This window comes from Somniosus microcephalus, chromosome 1, assembly GCF_052327205.1.
Source record: "Somniosus microcephalus isolate GS21.2 chromosome 1, FLI_Smic_1.0, whole genome shotgun sequence".
Classification (NCBI taxonomy): Eukaryota; Metazoa; Chordata; class Chondrichthyes; order Squaliformes; family Somniosidae; genus Somniosus; species Somniosus microcephalus.
In genome coordinates, this window is record NC_140987.1 from 258105505 (window position 1) to 258124512 (window position 19008).

Sequence of the window (19008 nt, forward strand, 5' to 3'; positions counted from 1 at the left end):
CCTGTGCTGTACTATTCTATGTGTCTGTAAGCCCGTATTAACACGGCAGTAACAGTGAGAGTCTATGAGCAACCATGCGACCAATTTGTGTGTGTGAATTTTGCAGGCGAAGTTCAAAGAACCGTCGCAAGGCAGAGCGGAAAAGGCACAGCTTGAAGGAGGGAAGTCCATTGGAAGACATTGCATTATTGGAAGCATTGGGAGAAATTATATGCACCGTGGACAACTTGACTGGTATTCCTAGTCCCACTTTGATCAATTTTTTTCATGTGAAAATAAGGCTACAGATTTCTCTTAGAGACTAGTGTGTGGTAATGGGATTTTATCTCCCTGCTCTTTGATACTCTTGAGACTAATCCTTGTCATCAAAACAATAAATGGTGAAAAAAAGAAACAGTTTACACTCCAGAATATGGGGCGGGGGAGGGGGCAATAATTTTTTGTGAGCTTGAAACACTTCTAATTTGTGAGCTTGAAACACTTCTAATATATTAGAACAGCAGGAATTCACTGTTATCAGTAGTTATTTGTTCAATCTCCGTAAAATGGATTCCTTAGCAGCTCATATGCTGCTAAAATCCGGTCAGCGGCGATGCATTATATTTGTATACTGCAGACCACTCCCGTTCAGAGATTGTACTTGTTTTTCCCTGAAACTATATTCTTAATTAGAGATTGACAGTGAAGTGTTCAAATTGAATCACTCTGGGTAGCACGTTCTCTTGCCTTTGATCATGATGGAAGTTTGAGAGGCATTTGGATTGAGCTGTTCTGAATCCTTTTAAAGGGATGAGTGCAGATGTGTAACTTTGGCTATTAGCTTTGCTTTTAATGACCCTTTTTTTTTCTTTAAAAGGATAAAATAATTTGCTCCTTGCCTCATTTGCTGAGTTTTAATTATGCTCTTGTCAAATTTTCCCTTGTTTAGTGGGTACTTACAAAGAAGGAAACCTCGTGACGTCCCAAAGCAATTTACACTTTTGAAGTGTTGTTACTGTTGTAATGTAGGGAAACCCGGCAGCCAATTTGTGCACAGCAAGATCCCACAAACAGCAATGTAATAATTGACCAGATAGTTAGTGATGTTAGTTGAAGGATAAATATTGGCCAGGACGCCAGGGAGAACTCCCCTGCTCCTCTTCAAATGGTGCCATGGGATTTTTTATGTCCACCTGAGAGCAGACAGAGCCTCAGTTTAACGTCTCATCTGAATGATGGCACCTCTGACAGTGTAGCAATCCCATAGATTGGGAGAAGGGGAAGTGCAACGAGACCTGGGCGTCCTTGTGCACCAGTCGCTGAAGGTAAGCATGCAGGTGCAGCAGGCGGTTAAGAAGGCAAATGGTATGTTGGCCTTCATAGCGAGAGGGTTTGAGTACAAGAACAAGGATGTCTTGCTGCAGTTGTACAGGGCCTTGGTGAGACCACACCTTGAGTATTGTGTGCAGTTTTGGTTGCCTTATCTGAGGAAGGATGTTCTTGCCATGGAAGGAGTTCAGCGAAGATTCACCAGACTGATACCTGGGATGGCAGGAATGACATATGAGGAGAGATTGGGTCGATTGGGCTTGTACTCGCTGGAGTTTAGAAGAATGAGAGGGGATCTCATTGAAACTTATAAAATTCTGGCAGGATTGGACAGACTAGATGCAGGAAGGATGTTCCCGATGGTCGGGGAATTCAGAACCAGGGGTCACAGTCTAAGGATAAGGGGTAGGCCTTTTAGGACAGAAATGAGGAGGAATTTCTTCACCCAGAGAGTGGTGAACCTGTGGAATTCTCTACCACAGAAGGCAGTGGAGGCCAATTCATTAAATATATTCAAGAAGGAGTTGGATATATTTCTTAAGGCTAAAGGGATCTAGGGGTATGGGGAGAAAGCAGGGACCGGGTACTGAACTTGGATGATCAGCCATGATCGCATTGAATGGCAGAGCAGGCTAGAGGGGCCGAATGGCCTACTCCTGCTCCTATCTTCTATGTTTCTATACACTGGGAGTGTCGGCCTAGATTTTGTGCTCCAGTCTCTGCAGTGGGGCTGGAAGCCACAATCTTCTGACTCCGAGCCAAGAGTCGTACCCATTGAACCACGGTTGATGCCTGCCATTCATTATCTATCTATGGTTCTCCGAGTTTTGTTCTGTACCTATTTTAAATGTGTATTTGTATTTAATACTAGTTCTAGTAATGTTAACATTTTTGTTGCATAGCTGATGTACTCCTATGTTCCCCATTTTCATGCTTCAGTATGATTTTTCAGTATGATTGGTTAATGTATTTTCAAGAATTTTACATCTGTGAACCTATTTTTTGAAGTCGCTGTGTACGGTCCTCTCCATCTCCAGGTGAAGTGCACAGATTGCTGAAAGTTTTGGTCCTGTTTGGATTTGACTTCCTGGCTTCGGAGCTGCAACAAGTTCTGGAGGACGCCCTACAGCTAGTGGAGAAATCAATCCCTGATATCTGGCAGGCTGATCTTAAGAAGGCAGCTGTCTGTCCAGTAAGTGAAGCAATAATGCTATTAGTAAATAATACAAGCTGATTTTTTTTCTTCCATTTGTTTGATCTTGTCTTGACCTGAAATGACCTCTGCTATTTACCATTCTACTTAAAATACCATCTCATTTACCAGAAGTCACGCATCCTGTTGGCACCAGAGAACCTGTAGAGCACTGAGATCATGTGCTTGGTTTGCAGTGTTTTGCAATAGTACTGATGGGAAAATGGTCTTTTAAATAAATACATTTAACGATGTCTATCGGCATACCTTTGCATTTTCAGTTCACTTGCACAATTGAGCTTGCAGTGCCATCCCAATGTCAAAACCCACAGGCAGAGGGGTACAGTTTTTATACCGGTCTAATTAAAGTACAGAATTTATATCCCATTCATTCTTTTCAAGTTTAGGAACAGGAGGAGGCCATTCATCCCCACGAGCCTGTTCCACCATTCAGTTAGATCATGGCTGATCTGTATCTTAACTCCATCCACCTGCCTTGATTCTGTAACCCTTCGTACCCTTGCCTAACAAAAATCTATCAAGCTCAGTTTTGACATTTTCAATTGACACCCAGCCTCAACAGTTTTTGGGAGGGAGAGAGTTCCAAATTTACATAGAAACATAGAAGATAGGTATTTCCACCTCCTTATGTGTGAACAAGTGCTTCCTGACATCACCCCTGAACGGCCTGGCTCTAATTTTAAGGTTATACCCCCTTGTTCTGGACTCGTTCACCAGAGGGAATAGTTTCTCTCCATCTACCCTATCAAATTCTTTAATCATCTTAAACACATAGAATCATACAATGGTTACAGCACAGAAGGAGGCCATTTGGCCTGTCGAGCCCATGCCGGCTCTCTGCAGGAGCACTTCAGCTAGTTCTACTCCCCTGCTCTGCAATTTCTTTCCTTCAGGTACTTATCCAATTCCCTTTTGAAAGCCACAATTGAATCTGCCTCCACCACCCTCTCAGGCAGTGCAATCCAGATCATAACCACTCACTGCGTAAAAAAGTTTTTCCTCATGTCGCCTTTGGTTCTTCTGCCAATGACAAATCTGTGTCCTCTGGTCCTCAACCCTTTCACCAATGGGAACAATTTCTCTCTATCTACTGTCTAGACCCCTCATGATTTTGAACACCTCTATCAAATCTCCTCTCAACTTTCTCTGCTCTAAAGAGACCAACCCCAGCTTCTCCAGTCTATCCACGTAACTGAAGTCCCTCATCCCTGGAACCATTCTTGTAAATCTTTTCTGCACCCTCTGTAAGGCCTTCACATCTTTCCTAAAGTGCGGTGCCCAGAATTGGACACGATACTCCAGTTGAGGTCAGACCAGTGTTTTATAAAGGTTCATCATAACTTCCTTGCTTTTGTACTCTCTGCCGCTATTTATGAAGCCCAGGATCCCGTATACTTTTTTAACCGCTTTCTTAACCTGCCCTGCCGCCTTCAACGATTTGTGCACCTATACCCCCAGCTCTCTCTGTTCATGCACCCCCTTTAGAATTGTACCCTTTAGTTTATATTACCTCTCCTCATTCTTCCTACTAAAATGTATCATTTCGCACTTTTCTGCGTTAAATTTCATCTGCCACATGTCTGCCCATTCCACCAGCCTGTCTATGTCCTCTTGAAGTTTATCACTATCCTCCTCACTGTTCACTATACTTCCAAGTTTTGTATTATCTGCAAATTTGAAATTGTACCCTGTACACTCAAGTCCAACTTATTAATATATAGCAAGAAAAGCAGTGGTCCTAATACCGACCCCTGGGGAACACCTTCCTCCAGTCTGAAAAACAACCGTTCACCACTGTCACTTTGCCAATTTCCAATCCATGCTGCCACTGTCCCTTTTATTCCATGGGCTTCAACTTTGCTGGCAAGCCTATTACATGGCACTTTATCAAGTGCCTTTTGGAAGTCCATGTACACCACATCAACCGCATTGCCCTCATCAACCCTCTCTGTTACCTCTTCAAAGAATCAATCAAGTTAGTTAAACACGATTTGTCTTTAACAAATCCGTGCTGGCTTTCCTTAATTAATCCACACTTGTCCAAGTGACTGTTAATTTTGTCCCGGATTATCGTTTCTTAAAGCTTCCCCACTACCGAGGTTAAATTGACTGGCCTGTGGTTGTTGGGTTTATCCTTGCACCCTTTTTTTTGAACAAGGGTGTAACACTTGCAATTCTCCAGTCCTCTGACACCACCTCCATATCTAAGGAGGATGGAAAGATTATGGCCAGTGCCTCCTCAATTTCCACCTTTACTTCCCTCAGCATCCTAGGATGCATCCCATCCGGTCCTGGTGACTTATCTACTTTAAGTACAGCCAGCCTTTCCAGTACCTCCTCTTTATCAGTTTGTATCCCATCCAGTATCTCACCTACCTCCTCTTTCACTATAACTTTGGCAGCATCTTCTTCCTTGGTAAAGACATAAGAACATAAGAAGTAGGAGCAGGAGTAGGCCATACGGCCCCTCGGGCCTGCTCCGCCATTCAATAGGATCATGGCTGATCTGAACCTAGACTCACGTCCACTTCCTTGCCCGCTCCCCGTAACCCCTAATTCCCTTATCAGCTAGGAAACTGTCTATCTCCGTTTTAAATTTATTTAATGTCGCAGCTTTCACAGCTCTCTGAGGTAGCAAATTCCATAGATTTACTACCCTCTGAGTGAAGAAGTTTCTCCTCATCTCAGTTTTGAAAGGGCAGCCCCTTATTCTAAGATTATGCCCCCTAGTTCTAGTCTCACCCATCAGTGGAAACATCCTCACCGCATCCACCCGATCAAGCCCCCTCACAATCTTATATGTTTCGATAAGATCGCCTCTCATTCTTCTGAATTCCAATGAGTAGAGGCCCAACCTACTCAACCTTTCCTCATAAGTCAACCCCCTCATCTCCGGAATCAACCGAGTGAACCTTCTCTGAACTGCCTCGAGAGCAAGTATATCTTTTCTTAAATATGGAAACCAAAACTGTACACAGTATTCCAGGTGTGGCCTCACCAGTACCCTGTATAACTGAAGCAAGACTTCTCTGCTTTTATACTCCATCCCCCTTGCAATAAAAGCCAAGATTCCATTGGCCTTCCTGATCACCTGCTGTACCTGCATAATAACCACCTGTGTTTCATGCACCAGGACCCCCAGATCCCTTTGTACTGTAGCACTTTGCAGTTTCTCTCCATTTAGATAATAACTTGCTCTTTGATTTTTTTCTGCCATAGTGCATAACCTCACACTTTCCAACATTATATTCCATCTGCCAAATTTTTGCCCACTCACTTAGCCTGTCTATGTCCTTTTGCAGGTTTTTTATGTCCTCCTCATTCACTGCTTTCCCTCCCATCTTTGTATCATCGGCAAACTTGGATACGTTGCACTCGGTCCCTTCCTCCAAATTGTTAATATAGATTGTAAAGAGTTGGGGTCCCAGCACTGACCCCTGCGGAACACCACTAGTCACTGATTGCCAACCCGAGAATGAACCATTTATCCCAACTCTCTGTTTTCTGTTAGATAGCCAATCTTCCACCCATGCCAGTATATTGCCCCCAATCCTGTGATTTTTTTATCTTGTGCAGTAATCTTTTGTGTGGCACCTTGTCAAATGCCTTTTGGAAGTCCAAATACACCACATCCACTGGTTCCCCTTTATCCACCCTGTTTGTTACGTCCTCAAAGAATTCGAGCAAATTTGTCAAACGTGACTTCCCCTTCGTAAAACCATGCTGACTCTGTCCGATTAAATTATGCTTATGCAAATGTCCTGTTACTGCTTCCTTAATAATGGACTCCAACATTTTACGAACCACAGATATTAGGCTAACTGGTCTATAGTTTCCAGCCTTTTGTCTGCCTCCCTTTTTAAATAAGGGCGTTACATTAGCAGTTTTCCAATCTGCTGGGACCCTTTCCTGAATCCAGGGAGTTTTGGAAAATTACCACCAATGCATCCACAATCCCTACCGCCACTTCCCTCAAGACCCTAGGATGTAAGCCATCATGTCCAGGCGATTTATCCGCCTTTAGTCCCATTATCTTACCGAGTACCACCTCCTTAGTGATTTTAATCGTGTGTAGCTCCTCCCCCCTATAGCCCCCTGTTTGTCCAGTGTTGGGATACTTTTAGTGTCCTCTACTGTAAAGACTGATACAAAATATTTGTTCAGCGTTTTTACCATCTCCATGTTCCCCACCACTAATTTCCCTGTCTCGTCCTCTAAGGGACCAACATTCACTTTAGCCACCCTTTTTCTTTTTATATAACTGTAGAAACTCTTGCTATCTGTTTTTATATATTTTGCTAGTTTACTTTCATAATCTATCTTCCCTTTCTTAATTAATCTTTTAGTTATTCTTTGCTGGCTTTTAAATGCTTCCCAATCTTCTATCCTCCCACTAGATTTGGCTACTTTATATGCCCTTGTTTTCAGTCGGATACTATCCTTTATTACTTTACTTAGCCACGGATGGCTGTCTTTTCTTTTATGCCCCTTTTTCCTCAGTGGAATATATTTTTCTTGAAAGTTGTAAAATATCTCCTTGAATGTACACCACTGCTCATGTACCGTCTTACACTTTAATATATTTTCCCAGTCCACTTTAGTCAACTCTGCTCTCATACCTTCATAGTCTCCTTTATTTAAGCTTAGTACGCTGGTTTGAGATCCAACCCTCTCACCCTCCAACTGAATTTGGAATTCAACCATGTTATGGTCACTCATTCCAAGGGGATCCTTTACTAGGACATTTTTTATTAATCCTGTCTCATTACACAGGACCAGATCTAAGATTGCCTGCCCCCTGGTTGGTTCAGTTACATACTACTCAAGGAACCCGTCCCTAATGCACTCTATGAACTCTTCCTCAAGGCTGCCCTGCCCAATTTGATTTGTCCAGTCAGTATGAAAGTTAAAATCCCCCATGATTATAGCTGTTCCCTTATTACAAGCCCCAACTATTTCCTGATTTATACTCCGACCAACAGAGTTGCAACTGTTAGGAGGCCTATAGACTACGCCCACTCGTGACTTTTTCCCCTTATTATTCCTTATCTCCACCCAAACTGTTTCACTATCCTGATCCTTTGACCCAATATCATTTCTCACTATTGCAGTGATTCCATCCTTTATTAACATAGCCACCCCACCTCCTTTTCCTTCCTGTCTGTCCTTCCTGATAGTCAAATACCCCTGGATGTTTAGTTCCCAGTCATGGTCACCTTGCAGCCATGTTTCTGTAATGGCCACCAGATCATACTCATGTGTAGTTATTTGTACCGTCAACTCATCTATTTTGTTATGAATGCTGCGTGCATTCAGATAAAGAACTTTTAAATATGTTTTGTGACAATTTATTCCTGCTTTTACCCCCTTTACTACTTTACCTTTATCATTATACATTCTGTCCCTTCCTGACACGCTCTGGTTTTTAATTCCCCCACTGCTACCTTGCTCTATTGCCTTCTCCGCTGACATTTTTATTTTTCGCTCGCCTGAAACCTCCCCCCACTAATTAGTTTAAAGCCCTCTCTACAGCCCTAGTTATTTGATTCGCCAGGATTCTAATCCCAGCACAGGCCAAGTGAAGTCCGTCCCAATGGAACAGCTCTCTCCTGTCCCAGTACTGGTGCCAGTGTCCCAAGAAGCAAAACCCATTTCTCCCACACCAGTCTTTGAGCCACGCATTTAACTCTCTGATTTTATTTACCCTAGCCAAATTTGCTCGTGGCTCAGGTAGTAATCCAGAGATTATTACCCTTGTGGTTATGTTTTTTAATTTGGCCCCTAGCTGCTCATACTCCCTCAGCAGAACCTCTTTCCTTGTCCTATCTATGTCGTTGGTACCAACATGGACCACGACAACTGGATCTTCCCCCTCCCACTCCAAGTTTCTCTCCAGCCCAGAGGAGATGTCCTTAACCCAGATGCAAAGAACTCTGCCTCCATGCGTAGGTCTCCATTTTGGTCCCTAATCGGCCCCACCCCTCCTCTTACTAACCATTTGCTATTTATATGCCTATAGAAGACTTTTGGATTCCCTTTTATGTTAGTCATAGAGAGAGCCATAGAGTTATACAGCACAGAAAGTGGCCCTTCGGCTCATCGTGCCTGCGCCAGCCATCAAGCCCTGTCTATTCTAATCCCATTTTCCAGCACTTGGTCCATAGCCTTGTATACAATGGCGTTTCAAGTGCTCATCTAAATGCTTAGCTGCCAGTCTATTCTCATACTCTCTCTTTGCCCCTCTTATTTCCTTTTTCACTGTCCCTCTGAACTTTCTATATTCAGCCTGGTTCTCGGATGTATTCTCAACCTGACATCTGTCATACGCCCCCTTTTTCTGCTTCACCTTACTCTCTATCTCTTTCGTCATCCAGGGAACTCTGACTTTGGTTGCTCTACCCCCTTGTAGGAATGTACCTCAACTGTACCCGAACCATCTCCTCTTTAAAGGCAGCCCATTGTTCGATTACTGTTTTGCCTGCCAATCTTTGATTCCAATTTACCTGAGCCGGATCCATTCTTAACCCATTGAAATTGGCCTTCCTCCAATTAAGTATTTTTACTCTAGGTTGCTCACTGTCCTTTTCCATAGCTAATCTAAACCTTATGATACTATAATCGCTGTTCCCTAAATGTTCCCTTACTGACACTTGCGCCACTTGACCCACCTCATTCCCAATTGAATTATATCACCCCTTAATCTTCTAATTCAAGGGAAGATAGTAAAACACGTTTTTGACTTTGACCTCTTACATTTGAAAACATTAAGGTCCTGATCCTTTTTCTTACATTTTGTTAATGTAGGATAAACAACAAACCTTACTAAAACATAAAACCTGATTGCACCAGGCTTGTCAGAACTGAACATTTTTTGTAAGGGAGGAATTTTTTTTCACATATAGAGGAGGAGAAATTAAGTGCAGATATTGGTAATGTGCCGAAGACTAAAATACCCAGTATGGTGAACTTTCGGTCTTGATTGTGCGGTCGAGGGAATGGTGCGAGTTGGTGCTGGAGAAGTCTTCCCACAGGGAGGGAAAGGAAAGAAAGATTTGGTGAGTCGCCCTGAGCCAGTCTGGCACAAATCCCGCAGGCTGATCCAAGAGTGGCAGAGACCAGGATGCAGAGCAACCATGAGCTAACTGAACGGCGGAACAGGCTCGAGGGGCTGAATGGCCCACTCCTGTTCTTATGAAAGTGGGCAACTCTTGTCCAAAATGAAGGGAGAAGAAGAAATAATGTCTACAAGGAACTTTTTTCCCCCTTTTATTGGATTGGGTGTACTGTTTTGTGTTTTCAATATATCTAAAGTTAGTCTTAAGTTAGAAAAAAATTAAGGATTGCCATACTTTTATCAAAATGATTTTTTTCCCCTTTGTTGTAGGTTCTTGGTCCTGATTCTACTGCGAATAGCATTACTGCTTCCTTGCAACAACCAAGGAATGGAGTAACAGCTCAGCAAGGTCAGTCTGAGGAATAACATCCAGTGGTGTTTATACTGAAGCCTTGGATTAAAGCTCCATATTCAGCTGTTCAGATATAAGTACTGTAACCTCTCTAAAGAGGCGGTGCCTTTTTATTTAAAGCCAGCCCTTCACTTTGGTCTGAAGAGCAATTAAAAAGAAAAGAAAGATTTGCATTTATATAGCGCCTTTCACAATCTCAAAGCGCGTTACAGCCAATGAAGTACTTTTGAAGTGTAGTCACTGTTGGAATGTTGAAAACGCGGCAGCCAATTTGCGCACAGCAAGCTCCCACAAACAGCAATGTGATAATCTGTTTGTGATGTTGATTGAGGGATAAATATTGGCCAGGACATCGGGGATAACTCCCCTGCTCTTCTTCAAAATATAGGAAACTTTGTGCTATCCGGCACCGACGGGACCGAGCTGTTGCCAGACAAACCAGCGCTAATGTTGAAACATACGGAGATTTTGAGCTCCGTATCTGGCAACAAACCCTGTTGCAGCTTCTAAACAGTCGGCCGTACCTTGCAAGCGTCTCTGTAGCTTAGCAACAGTTTCAGCGAGACCTTGCAGAGCCTGACTGGTGAAAAAAAAGCAACAAAAAGAAAAAAAAAGCTAACGAAACGACTCCTGATTTTTGCCAGTGGCTCGCGCATTCCGGACAGTTAACCTCCGGATAAACCAAAGTTTCCTGTAGTGCCATGCGATCTTTAACATCCACCTGAGAGAGCAGACGGGACCTTGGTTTAACGTCTCATCCAAAAGACAGCACCTCTGACAGTGCAGCGCTCCCTCAGCACTGCACTGGAGTATCAGCCTGGATTTTGTGCTCAAGTCAAAAATTCAGTAACATTTGGAACACAAAAGATGCAGTTACCTGTATACAACATCACAACTAGAAGTTAATAAAGAGAGTGATTTGCTATAAGTATCGGTCTAAACATCAGAGCATTTAGGAAGCAGTGTGGTTTTATTTGAACATCCATATTATTTTGTCTTGCAGGAGATGGGGGGGGCGGGTGGGGAGGCGGCGGGGGTTAGTATTTTATTTAAGCAGTGAGTGCTGACGGTAGTGAAGGAGCTGGCTGGAGGAGCTAGTGAACCTGACCACGTAAGAGGATTAAATTACTGCACGGTGTTGAAATGATATAATCACTGAAATTTCCACGGTTAACAGCAATTTCTTTATCGCTGTTAATGTAGCTCCATTACAGCAGCTCACTCTGACCAGTTTCTCTGAGGTGTCGACCTTCATTGTTCTTCAAAAAAAGATGGAAATAAAATTAAAATAGGGTCTCACTCGCTTACTACAGCTGGCCGAAATACATTTTAAAAAGGCTAAATATCGAGTTAGGGGACTGTTTACCTGGAATAATAGTGACACATCTATCACGCTTCATTATGCAGATCAATTAGTAATGTCTGATTTCTTTTATTTCTCCTTTCAGATGAAGAATATTTTGTCCCTCCTAAACTCAATAAGAATGTGAAGTGGAAGCTAACTATTCTGTGAAGCAACTCCAGTGAGCAGCATTGCCATCCCTGTGTTGTCTGTTACCGCACTGTGTGCATTACTGTCAATGTAGAGCAATCCAGAGACGAGGCAGGCTCATGGAAATGGAGGGTCATTGGTGGATGCCCATCCGGGAATGTGGTTTACCCCCCAGCTGCAGAATATGACTGATCACATGACGCCGTCATTACGACAATCATGACTGACAGACTTTGTAATCAGAAGGCAGGAGGTGCTCCTGCTATTATGCTATAGTTTTGTTACAAAATGAAGCGAGTGCAAAATGATTTGACCAATTTAACTGTGTAATATAAAGAACCTATTGAAAATCTTTGTTATTAAGTATCTATTATTTCCTTGTAAAAATGCCCTTGTTTTCCAAATGATTCTGTTTTACAAATACTTGTCACAGTACAAGTGTTATGATATTTGAAAGCGAAGCTAAGCGTGGGTGCTGAAAATTATTTGTGAATCAGCAGCTGCCAGGTGATACACACTCAAAAGGGCAGCAGCAACAGAAGATAGTCACCCATATTACAGCGCAGTGTGCCAGCATTAGATATTGAATGGGGAAAAAATTTGTAACAGAAGCAGATAATATGGAGCTGCCAGTTTCCACTGTGAGGTGTGAAATTGGATCAAGACAGCTCTCTAATGGAAAATGCGAGTGAGTGCTTTAATTTATAACGTGTTTTAAGAAGGTAGCATAAATTCAGACATGTCTGTCATATTGTCTACTAGCTGGAGTACCCGGCTTTGCCGAGGGAACTGAAGAACCCTCTGCCATGTTTATAAAACTGTTGGGATTGAAGAACTCTTGCTAAGCACCCAGGAGGTGGTTCTTTAACTTCATTTTTTGTTAATGGGGATCGCCAGTAGTCATATACTCCAGGTTTTACAGTTTTCCTTCTATGTGAATTTGGAGGTAGCAAGCAGAATTATAATTTTGCAATGTTATCATTGACATTAATGAGAGAGAGAGAGAGAGGGGGGGAAGGAGGGGGGGGAAAGGAGAGAGAGAGAGGGAGAGGGGGGAAGGAGAGAGAGGGGGGGAAGGAGAGAGGGGGGGAAGGAGAGAGGGGGGGAAGGAGAGAGGGGGGAAGGAGAGAGAGGGGGAAGGAGAGAGGGGGGGAAGGAGAGAGGGGGGGAAGGAGAGAGGGGGGGAAGGAGAGAAGGGGGGAAGGAGAGAGGGGGAAGGAGAGAGAGGGGGGAAAGAGAGAGGGGGGAAGGAGAGAGAGGGGGAAGGAGAGATAGGGGGAAGGAGAGAGAGAGGGAAGGGGAGGGAGAGAGGGAAGGGGAGGGAGAGAAAGGGGAGGGAGAGAGCGGGAAGGGGAGGGAGAGAGAGGGAAGGCGAGAGAAAAAGAGGGGGGAAGGAGAGAGAGGGGGAAGGAGAGAGAGAGAGGGGGAAGGAGAGGGAGAGGGGGAGGGAGAGAGAGAGGGAAGGAGAGAGTGAGGGAAGGAGATAGAGAAGAGAGGAAGACACCCCGGGGAAGGGGTTGGAATCCGAGCCCGGCCGCAGTGACCCGGAGCCCCCGTGCGCGGCCTAGCGCCTCAGGCGCAGCCCGACTCAGCTCAGCTCCCGCTCCGGCCCGCCGCTCCCCCACTCGCTGGCTCTCGGGCCGCGCGGTTCTCTCTGAAGGAGAGAGAGGGAGGGGGGGAAGGAGAGGGAGGGGGGGAAGGAGAGAAAGAGGGGGAAGGAGAGAGGGAGAGGGGGAAGGAGAGAGAGGGAGAGGGGGAAGGAGAGAGAGGGAGAGGGGGAAGGAGAGAGAGGGAGAGGGGGAAGGAGAGAGAGGGAGAGGGGGAAGGAGAAAGAGAGGGGGAAGGAGAGAGAGAGGGAAGGAGAGAGAGAGGGAAGGAGAGAGAGAGGGAAGGAGAGAGAGGGAAGGAGAGAGGGGGAAGGAGAGAGAGGGAAGGAGGGAGAGTGAAGGCGGGAGGGAGAGGGAGGGAAGGAGGGAGAGAGAAAGGGAAGGAGATAGAGAGGGGAAGGAGAGAGGGGGAAAGAGGGGGGAAGGAGAGAGAGAGGGAAGGAGGAAGAGGGGGAAGGAGAGAGAGAGAGGGAAGGAGGAAGAGAGGGAAGGAGAGCGAGAGGGGGAAGGAGAGAGCGAGAGGGGGAAGGAGCGAGAGAGGGGAAAAGGAGAGAGCGAGAGGGGGAAGGAGAGAGAGGGGGCAGGAGAGAGAGAGGGGGCAGGAGAGAGAGGGAACAGGGGAGCGGCGGCGGCAGGCCGGAGCAGGAGCTGAGCTGAGTCGGGCCGGCCTGAGGCGCTCGGCCGCGCACGGGGGCTCCGGGCCACCGCGGCCGGGCTCTGAGTCCAAAATTGAGTACCATTAGCCAGTCAAGGCTTGAGAATTGTTTAAATGGCTGCATAGTATTAAAGAAAGACTTACATTTATATAGCACCTTTCACAACCTCAGGACGTCTCAAAGCGCTTTACAGCCAGTGAAGTACTTTTTGAAATGTGGTCACTGTTGTAATGTAGGCAACACAGCAGCCAGTTTGCACACAGCAAGCTCCCACAAATAGCAATGGGATAATGACCAGATCATCTGTTTCTTGTGATGTTGAGTGAGGGATAAATATTGGCCAGGACAGCGGGGATAACTCCCCTGCTCCTCTTCAAAATAGGGCCATGGGATCTTTTATGTCCAGCTGAGAGAGCAGACAGGGCTTCGGTTTAACCTCTCATGCGAACAACAACACCTCTGACTGTGCAGCGCTCCTTCAGTACTGCACTGGAGTGGGACTGGAACCTACAACCTTCTGACTCCGAGGCGAGAGTGCTACCCACTGAGCCACGGCTGACACTAAAGTAATCATCCCAGCCTGCAGTTTGTCCATTTATTCTTTGTTGGAACTCGTTAGTGCTGCTGCCGTTACAGTTTCCCTTTACACACAGAAATGTAATGCATACCTGGTAAAAGAATACTCCTTGGGGTGGTCTTACCTTTCAGTTTTTGGGGGTGAGACCTTATACTTTTATAAAAGCTGAAGTAAAGTAGATTTTAAACTTTCAGCTCGTTATGGCCGACCTCAATTTGAAGTCACCATTTCCACGTGTTTCCAGCTGTGTGCCACGGTGCAGCATTTTCAGCATCGTGCTTCCCAACATCTGCCGTTGCTCCACTAACAGCTCTGACACACCATTTTCAGTGGAGCGACGGATTGTGCTGGGAGGCCGTGTGCTGAAATGTCTAACCTCGGACATTATACAAAACTGGTAACTGGGATGGAAAGGCCAGCTATTACAAGGGACAACTTTTAAATGTTTTTTTTAAGTACTACTTGAAAATAAAGCTAATGTGGGACGTCGAAATATTCATTGAATAGAACTTGTACTGCTCTTTGGGCCCTTCTGCAAGTCTAATCAATGTTTTTGAAGTTTGATTCCATTAGAACACTTTTTGTATTTACACATGTAATTATAAATCGGTGCCTTTTTTAATTTGCAAAGGAAAAATAAATGCATTACACACCCAACATATGTGGGATCACTGGAGCCACGCTTTACTCTAAATCATCAGGGGCATTGCCAAACTTTTTAGGGCCAGTAAGAATCCTGCAGGTGCACAAACATTAAATGTCATTCTTTAAGTCTGCACTTGACCATATCGGCATTCAATTTATACCATACACATTTACTTAAACTTTCCACGGCTTGTATTTTTCATGCACGCATACAAATGATTCCAAAAAATACTGGCATAATAGCATAGCCCAAGAGAAAGTGGGCTAACTGATGCTCTTTCCAGGTTCCATAGTAGGAACCATAAAAAAAGTCAAACATGAGAAAAGGTCACAGCCGTTGAACCCAATCCCACACCTACCTAGTATCGAACCTACCTTCTGGGATTCCCTTAACCTTTTTGATTCCAGTAGCACGAAGCACACTGTTCACTCTGTCTTCATTCATCCAGAATTACCCCAAAGTTCTCTCTTCCCCTCCCTTCATTGCAGCCTCCCAATTGTTTTAAACAATCCCAAGGTTTTCCCTTCCACTACTCTAGCTGGCAGTCCTCTGAAGGATTTCCTGATATCAGTCCTAAATTTGCCATTACTAATTTGAACATGTGGTCCTATGTCCTACATTTGAAATTTTCCAGATTTAACTTTTCCCACTTATTTGTCCAAGTAGCTGTAAGGGGTTTTTAGATCGCAGAGGTTTCTCTCTCTAGTGGCCTCTCTCTCTTGCACAGTAAAACCTTGAGTGGTTTGACCCACTCGCCCCTTAGGTTCTATACACTGGACTTTGAGGCAGGAACTACAATGTAGAGAATACTCTATAGATCAGGTTTAATGAAAACGAAATGAAACTTTATTGCATAAAGGAACAAAATTGAATGTAAGCCAAATAAGGTACATGGGAGGGGAAAACAAATCATAATACAGGACTAACCAACATATATACAGGCATGATATACTCTACAAAAGTAATCTCGAAATGGGGAAACACACGGAACATCGAGGGATAACAACTCATAATTAATTATACCCAAAATGCCCACCCCCTAAGCCTAGCTAGATCAGATTATGAGGGGCCAGAAACATGCTTACCAATCCAATGAGAAAGTATAAGATTTTGAAAGGTCTGCGTTTTGATCCTCTCAGGCGTCCTGTCTCCACGTGGTCAATGCTGCGGGCTGTGACTCTCTTCTTCCGCGAGTTGAAGGTCACGGACAGGCTGGATGCTGGCAGGCCTGGACGTCGGTGTGGACGGAGACCACCTATTTGATCATGGTCAAATAGGTTTCTTCGCAGAGCCCAGCTGGTTTACCATTTTCAGATAGGTTTCTTCTGAAGGGCTGCTGTCCTTCGTCTCGTCAACGGCCCGGGGTTTGTCGATGATCTCCCAATGGTTACCCCGGGGCGGGACGCAGATTCGAATCACCTTCTTGGCTGGTCTCTGGATCGACGTTCCTCCACGGCTCTCGAGAAAAAAAAGCTAGCTCATAAAGCTACCAGCTACAAGCTCCAGGCTGCAAGCTACCGATGGCTACCCAGGACTCCAGTTATACTTTTCCGTGGAGGCCCTTATCTCCCGCCCTTTTGCGGGCTTGTAGCACAGTGGGGTAGTCTTTGTTTTTAAAGTATCTTCGAATGGCCGGTAACGGCCATCTCTGGTCTGGAACGACCCTGTATTGTCTTTAATGTCCTTCTGATGTCTTAAACGGTTCTTGATGTTCCCCCTATGAATATGAAACTGTTTCCCTTTGTCTGGGTAAACATATAGATGGCCTTTATCTACAGGCCGATCTGATCGGATCTGCATCCAATCTATATGTATGGGGCTCTGTCTGGTTTCTTTTTCCCTGAAACTGCCTTCCAGAACCTACTGTGGGCTGAATCCACAAAAGCTGTCTGGGGACTGCAGGAACCATTTTAAAGTGTCCCAAAAGCTGGTCACGGGGTCTGGCAGCCATTTTGTGTGTCCCTTTTTCTGGGCTTCTTTTAAAACAGTCTTTAAAAGTTAAGGCCTTTTCTGCCAATAGACCCTTATAGGACAATGTTCAATTTTGCAAATTCTACATAGCCATTGTGCGTGGATAAGCCTTGATAAGAAGTCATCACATCTGAACCCCATCCTGTCTCCTCAAAATGTTTAAGGTAACAGAACAGAAAATCAGGTGGTCTCTATTTACAGGCATATGTTCATCCAGACCCAATTTTTCCATTTATTCTCCACCCATGTGATGTTTACACCCTAAAGAGAATAATCTACCCAATTTATTTAGACTGAATTACATAGAATGTATAGGGCAGGAACAGGCCAGAATGTATTGGGCAGGAATAGGCAATTCAGCCCAACTGGTCCATGCCGGTGTTTATACGCAACACGACCCTCCTCCCATCACTGTTTCAACAATTAATGTCACACTCTTAAACTGCTTGATAACTTAGTACTAACAGCAAATATCACACTTTCCCCATATAGAAATGGTTGAAGTACAGGTCCCGGTGCAACTCCCCTAGTCATTGCCCTAGAGAGTCCTGCTCATTTACATGCTGCCCCCTTGGCAAATTCATTCAAAGAATATGGGTCAGTTTCAAAACATATGCTGACAACACCCAGTTGTACCTCTCTGCAATTTCTCTCAACCCCTCCACTGCCTCTGAGTTGTCAGACTGCTTGTCCAACATTCACTCTTGGATAAGCGCCAATTTCCTTCAGTTAAACGTTGGGAAGATCAAAGTCATCGTCTGTGGCCCCGCCAAACCTTGCCACCAATTCCATCCCCCTCTCTGGGCACTGTTTCAGGTTGAACCAGACTGTTTGCAACCTCGATGTCACATTCTACCCCAAGCTGTGCTTCCAACTCAATATGCTCTTCATCACAAAGGCCAGCTACTTCCACCTCTGTAACATCTCCCAGCTCGGTCTATGTCTCAACCAATCTACTGCTGAAACTCTCATCGATGTCTTTGCCACCTCCAGACTCGACTACTCCAATGCTCTCCTGGTCGGCCTCCCATCCAGAATGCTCTGTAAACTCAAGTCATCCAAAACTGTTACCCATATCCTATTCTACACCAAGTCTTGCTCACCTAACACTCCTGTCCTTATTGACCACATTGGCTCCTGGTCCACCACTGCCTCTAATTTTAAATTCTCATCTTTGTGTCTAAACCCATTATGGCCTTGCCCCTCCCTAACTCTCTAGCCTCCCCTCCAGCCCTACAACCCACCCAGAAGTCTCTCTTCCTCCAACTTTGGCCTCTGGTGCATTACCCCTCTCCTTTCACCCCACCATTGGCGACCATGTCTTCAGCTGTCTAGGCTCTGAATTCACCCCAAACCCCCCTCCCTCCTTCATCTCCTTTATAACCCACTTCTTCGACCAAGCTTTTGGCCACCCCTACTAATAGCTCTTTGGCTTGGCGTCCATTTTGTTTGATTACACCTGTGAAGCACCTTGGGATGTTTTTTCTATGTTGATGGCACTTTATGAAGGCAAGTTCTTCTGATTTTTATTGCTAACTGAAATTTCAATCGAAGTAGCTAATTTGCCATTAGCTTTAGAAAGCTCCAGAGGTGGAACTTTATCAAACGTTCTTATTCCTTCTTCCCCCCCCCCCCCCCCCACACACACGCACACGCACACACACACACTTACCGACACCAAATAGAAATAGTCAACTTATCAGAACTTAAGAATTAGGAGCAGGAGTAGACCATTCGGCCCCTCGAGCCAGCTCTGCCATTCAATAAGTTCATGGCTGATCTACCTCAACTCCACTTTACATAGGATATATGGCCCAACCAGTCCATGCTGGTGCTTATGCTCCACACGAACCTCCTCCCATCTTTCCTCATCTAAATCTATCAGCATAACCCTCTATTTACTTCTCCCTCATATGCTTGTCCAGCCTCCCCTTAAGTGCACCTAGACTATTCGCTTCGACCACTCCCTGTGGTAGCTAGTTCCACATTCTCACCACTCTTTGGGTAAAGAAGTTTCTTCTGAATTCCCTATTGGATTTCTTGGTGACTATCTTATATTGATGGCCTCTAGT

The 19008-nt window shown here is 44.8% G+C and overlaps 1 protein-coding gene across 5 annotated transcripts in view; it reads left to right on the forward strand.

Moving 5' to 3' along the window:
* Positions 1-11831, forward strand: part of elp1 (elongator acetyltransferase complex subunit 1) — a 124360-nt gene extending 112529 nt beyond the window's left edge. For all 5 annotated transcript variants that reach the window (XM_085992552.1, XM_085992543.1, XM_085992562.1 and 2 more), the window contains 4 exons: positions 107-234; positions 2346-2500; positions 9906-9984; positions 11436-11831. In XM_085992552.1, the coding sequence (XP_085848678.1) occupies positions 107-234; positions 2346-2500; positions 9906-9984; positions 11436-11500 (427 nt within the window). In that variant the 3' untranslated portion in view covers positions 11501-11831. The remainder of the gene's footprint in view (positions 1-106; positions 235-2345; positions 2501-9905; positions 9985-11435) is intronic.
* Positions 11832-19008: the final 7177 nt, after the last annotated feature.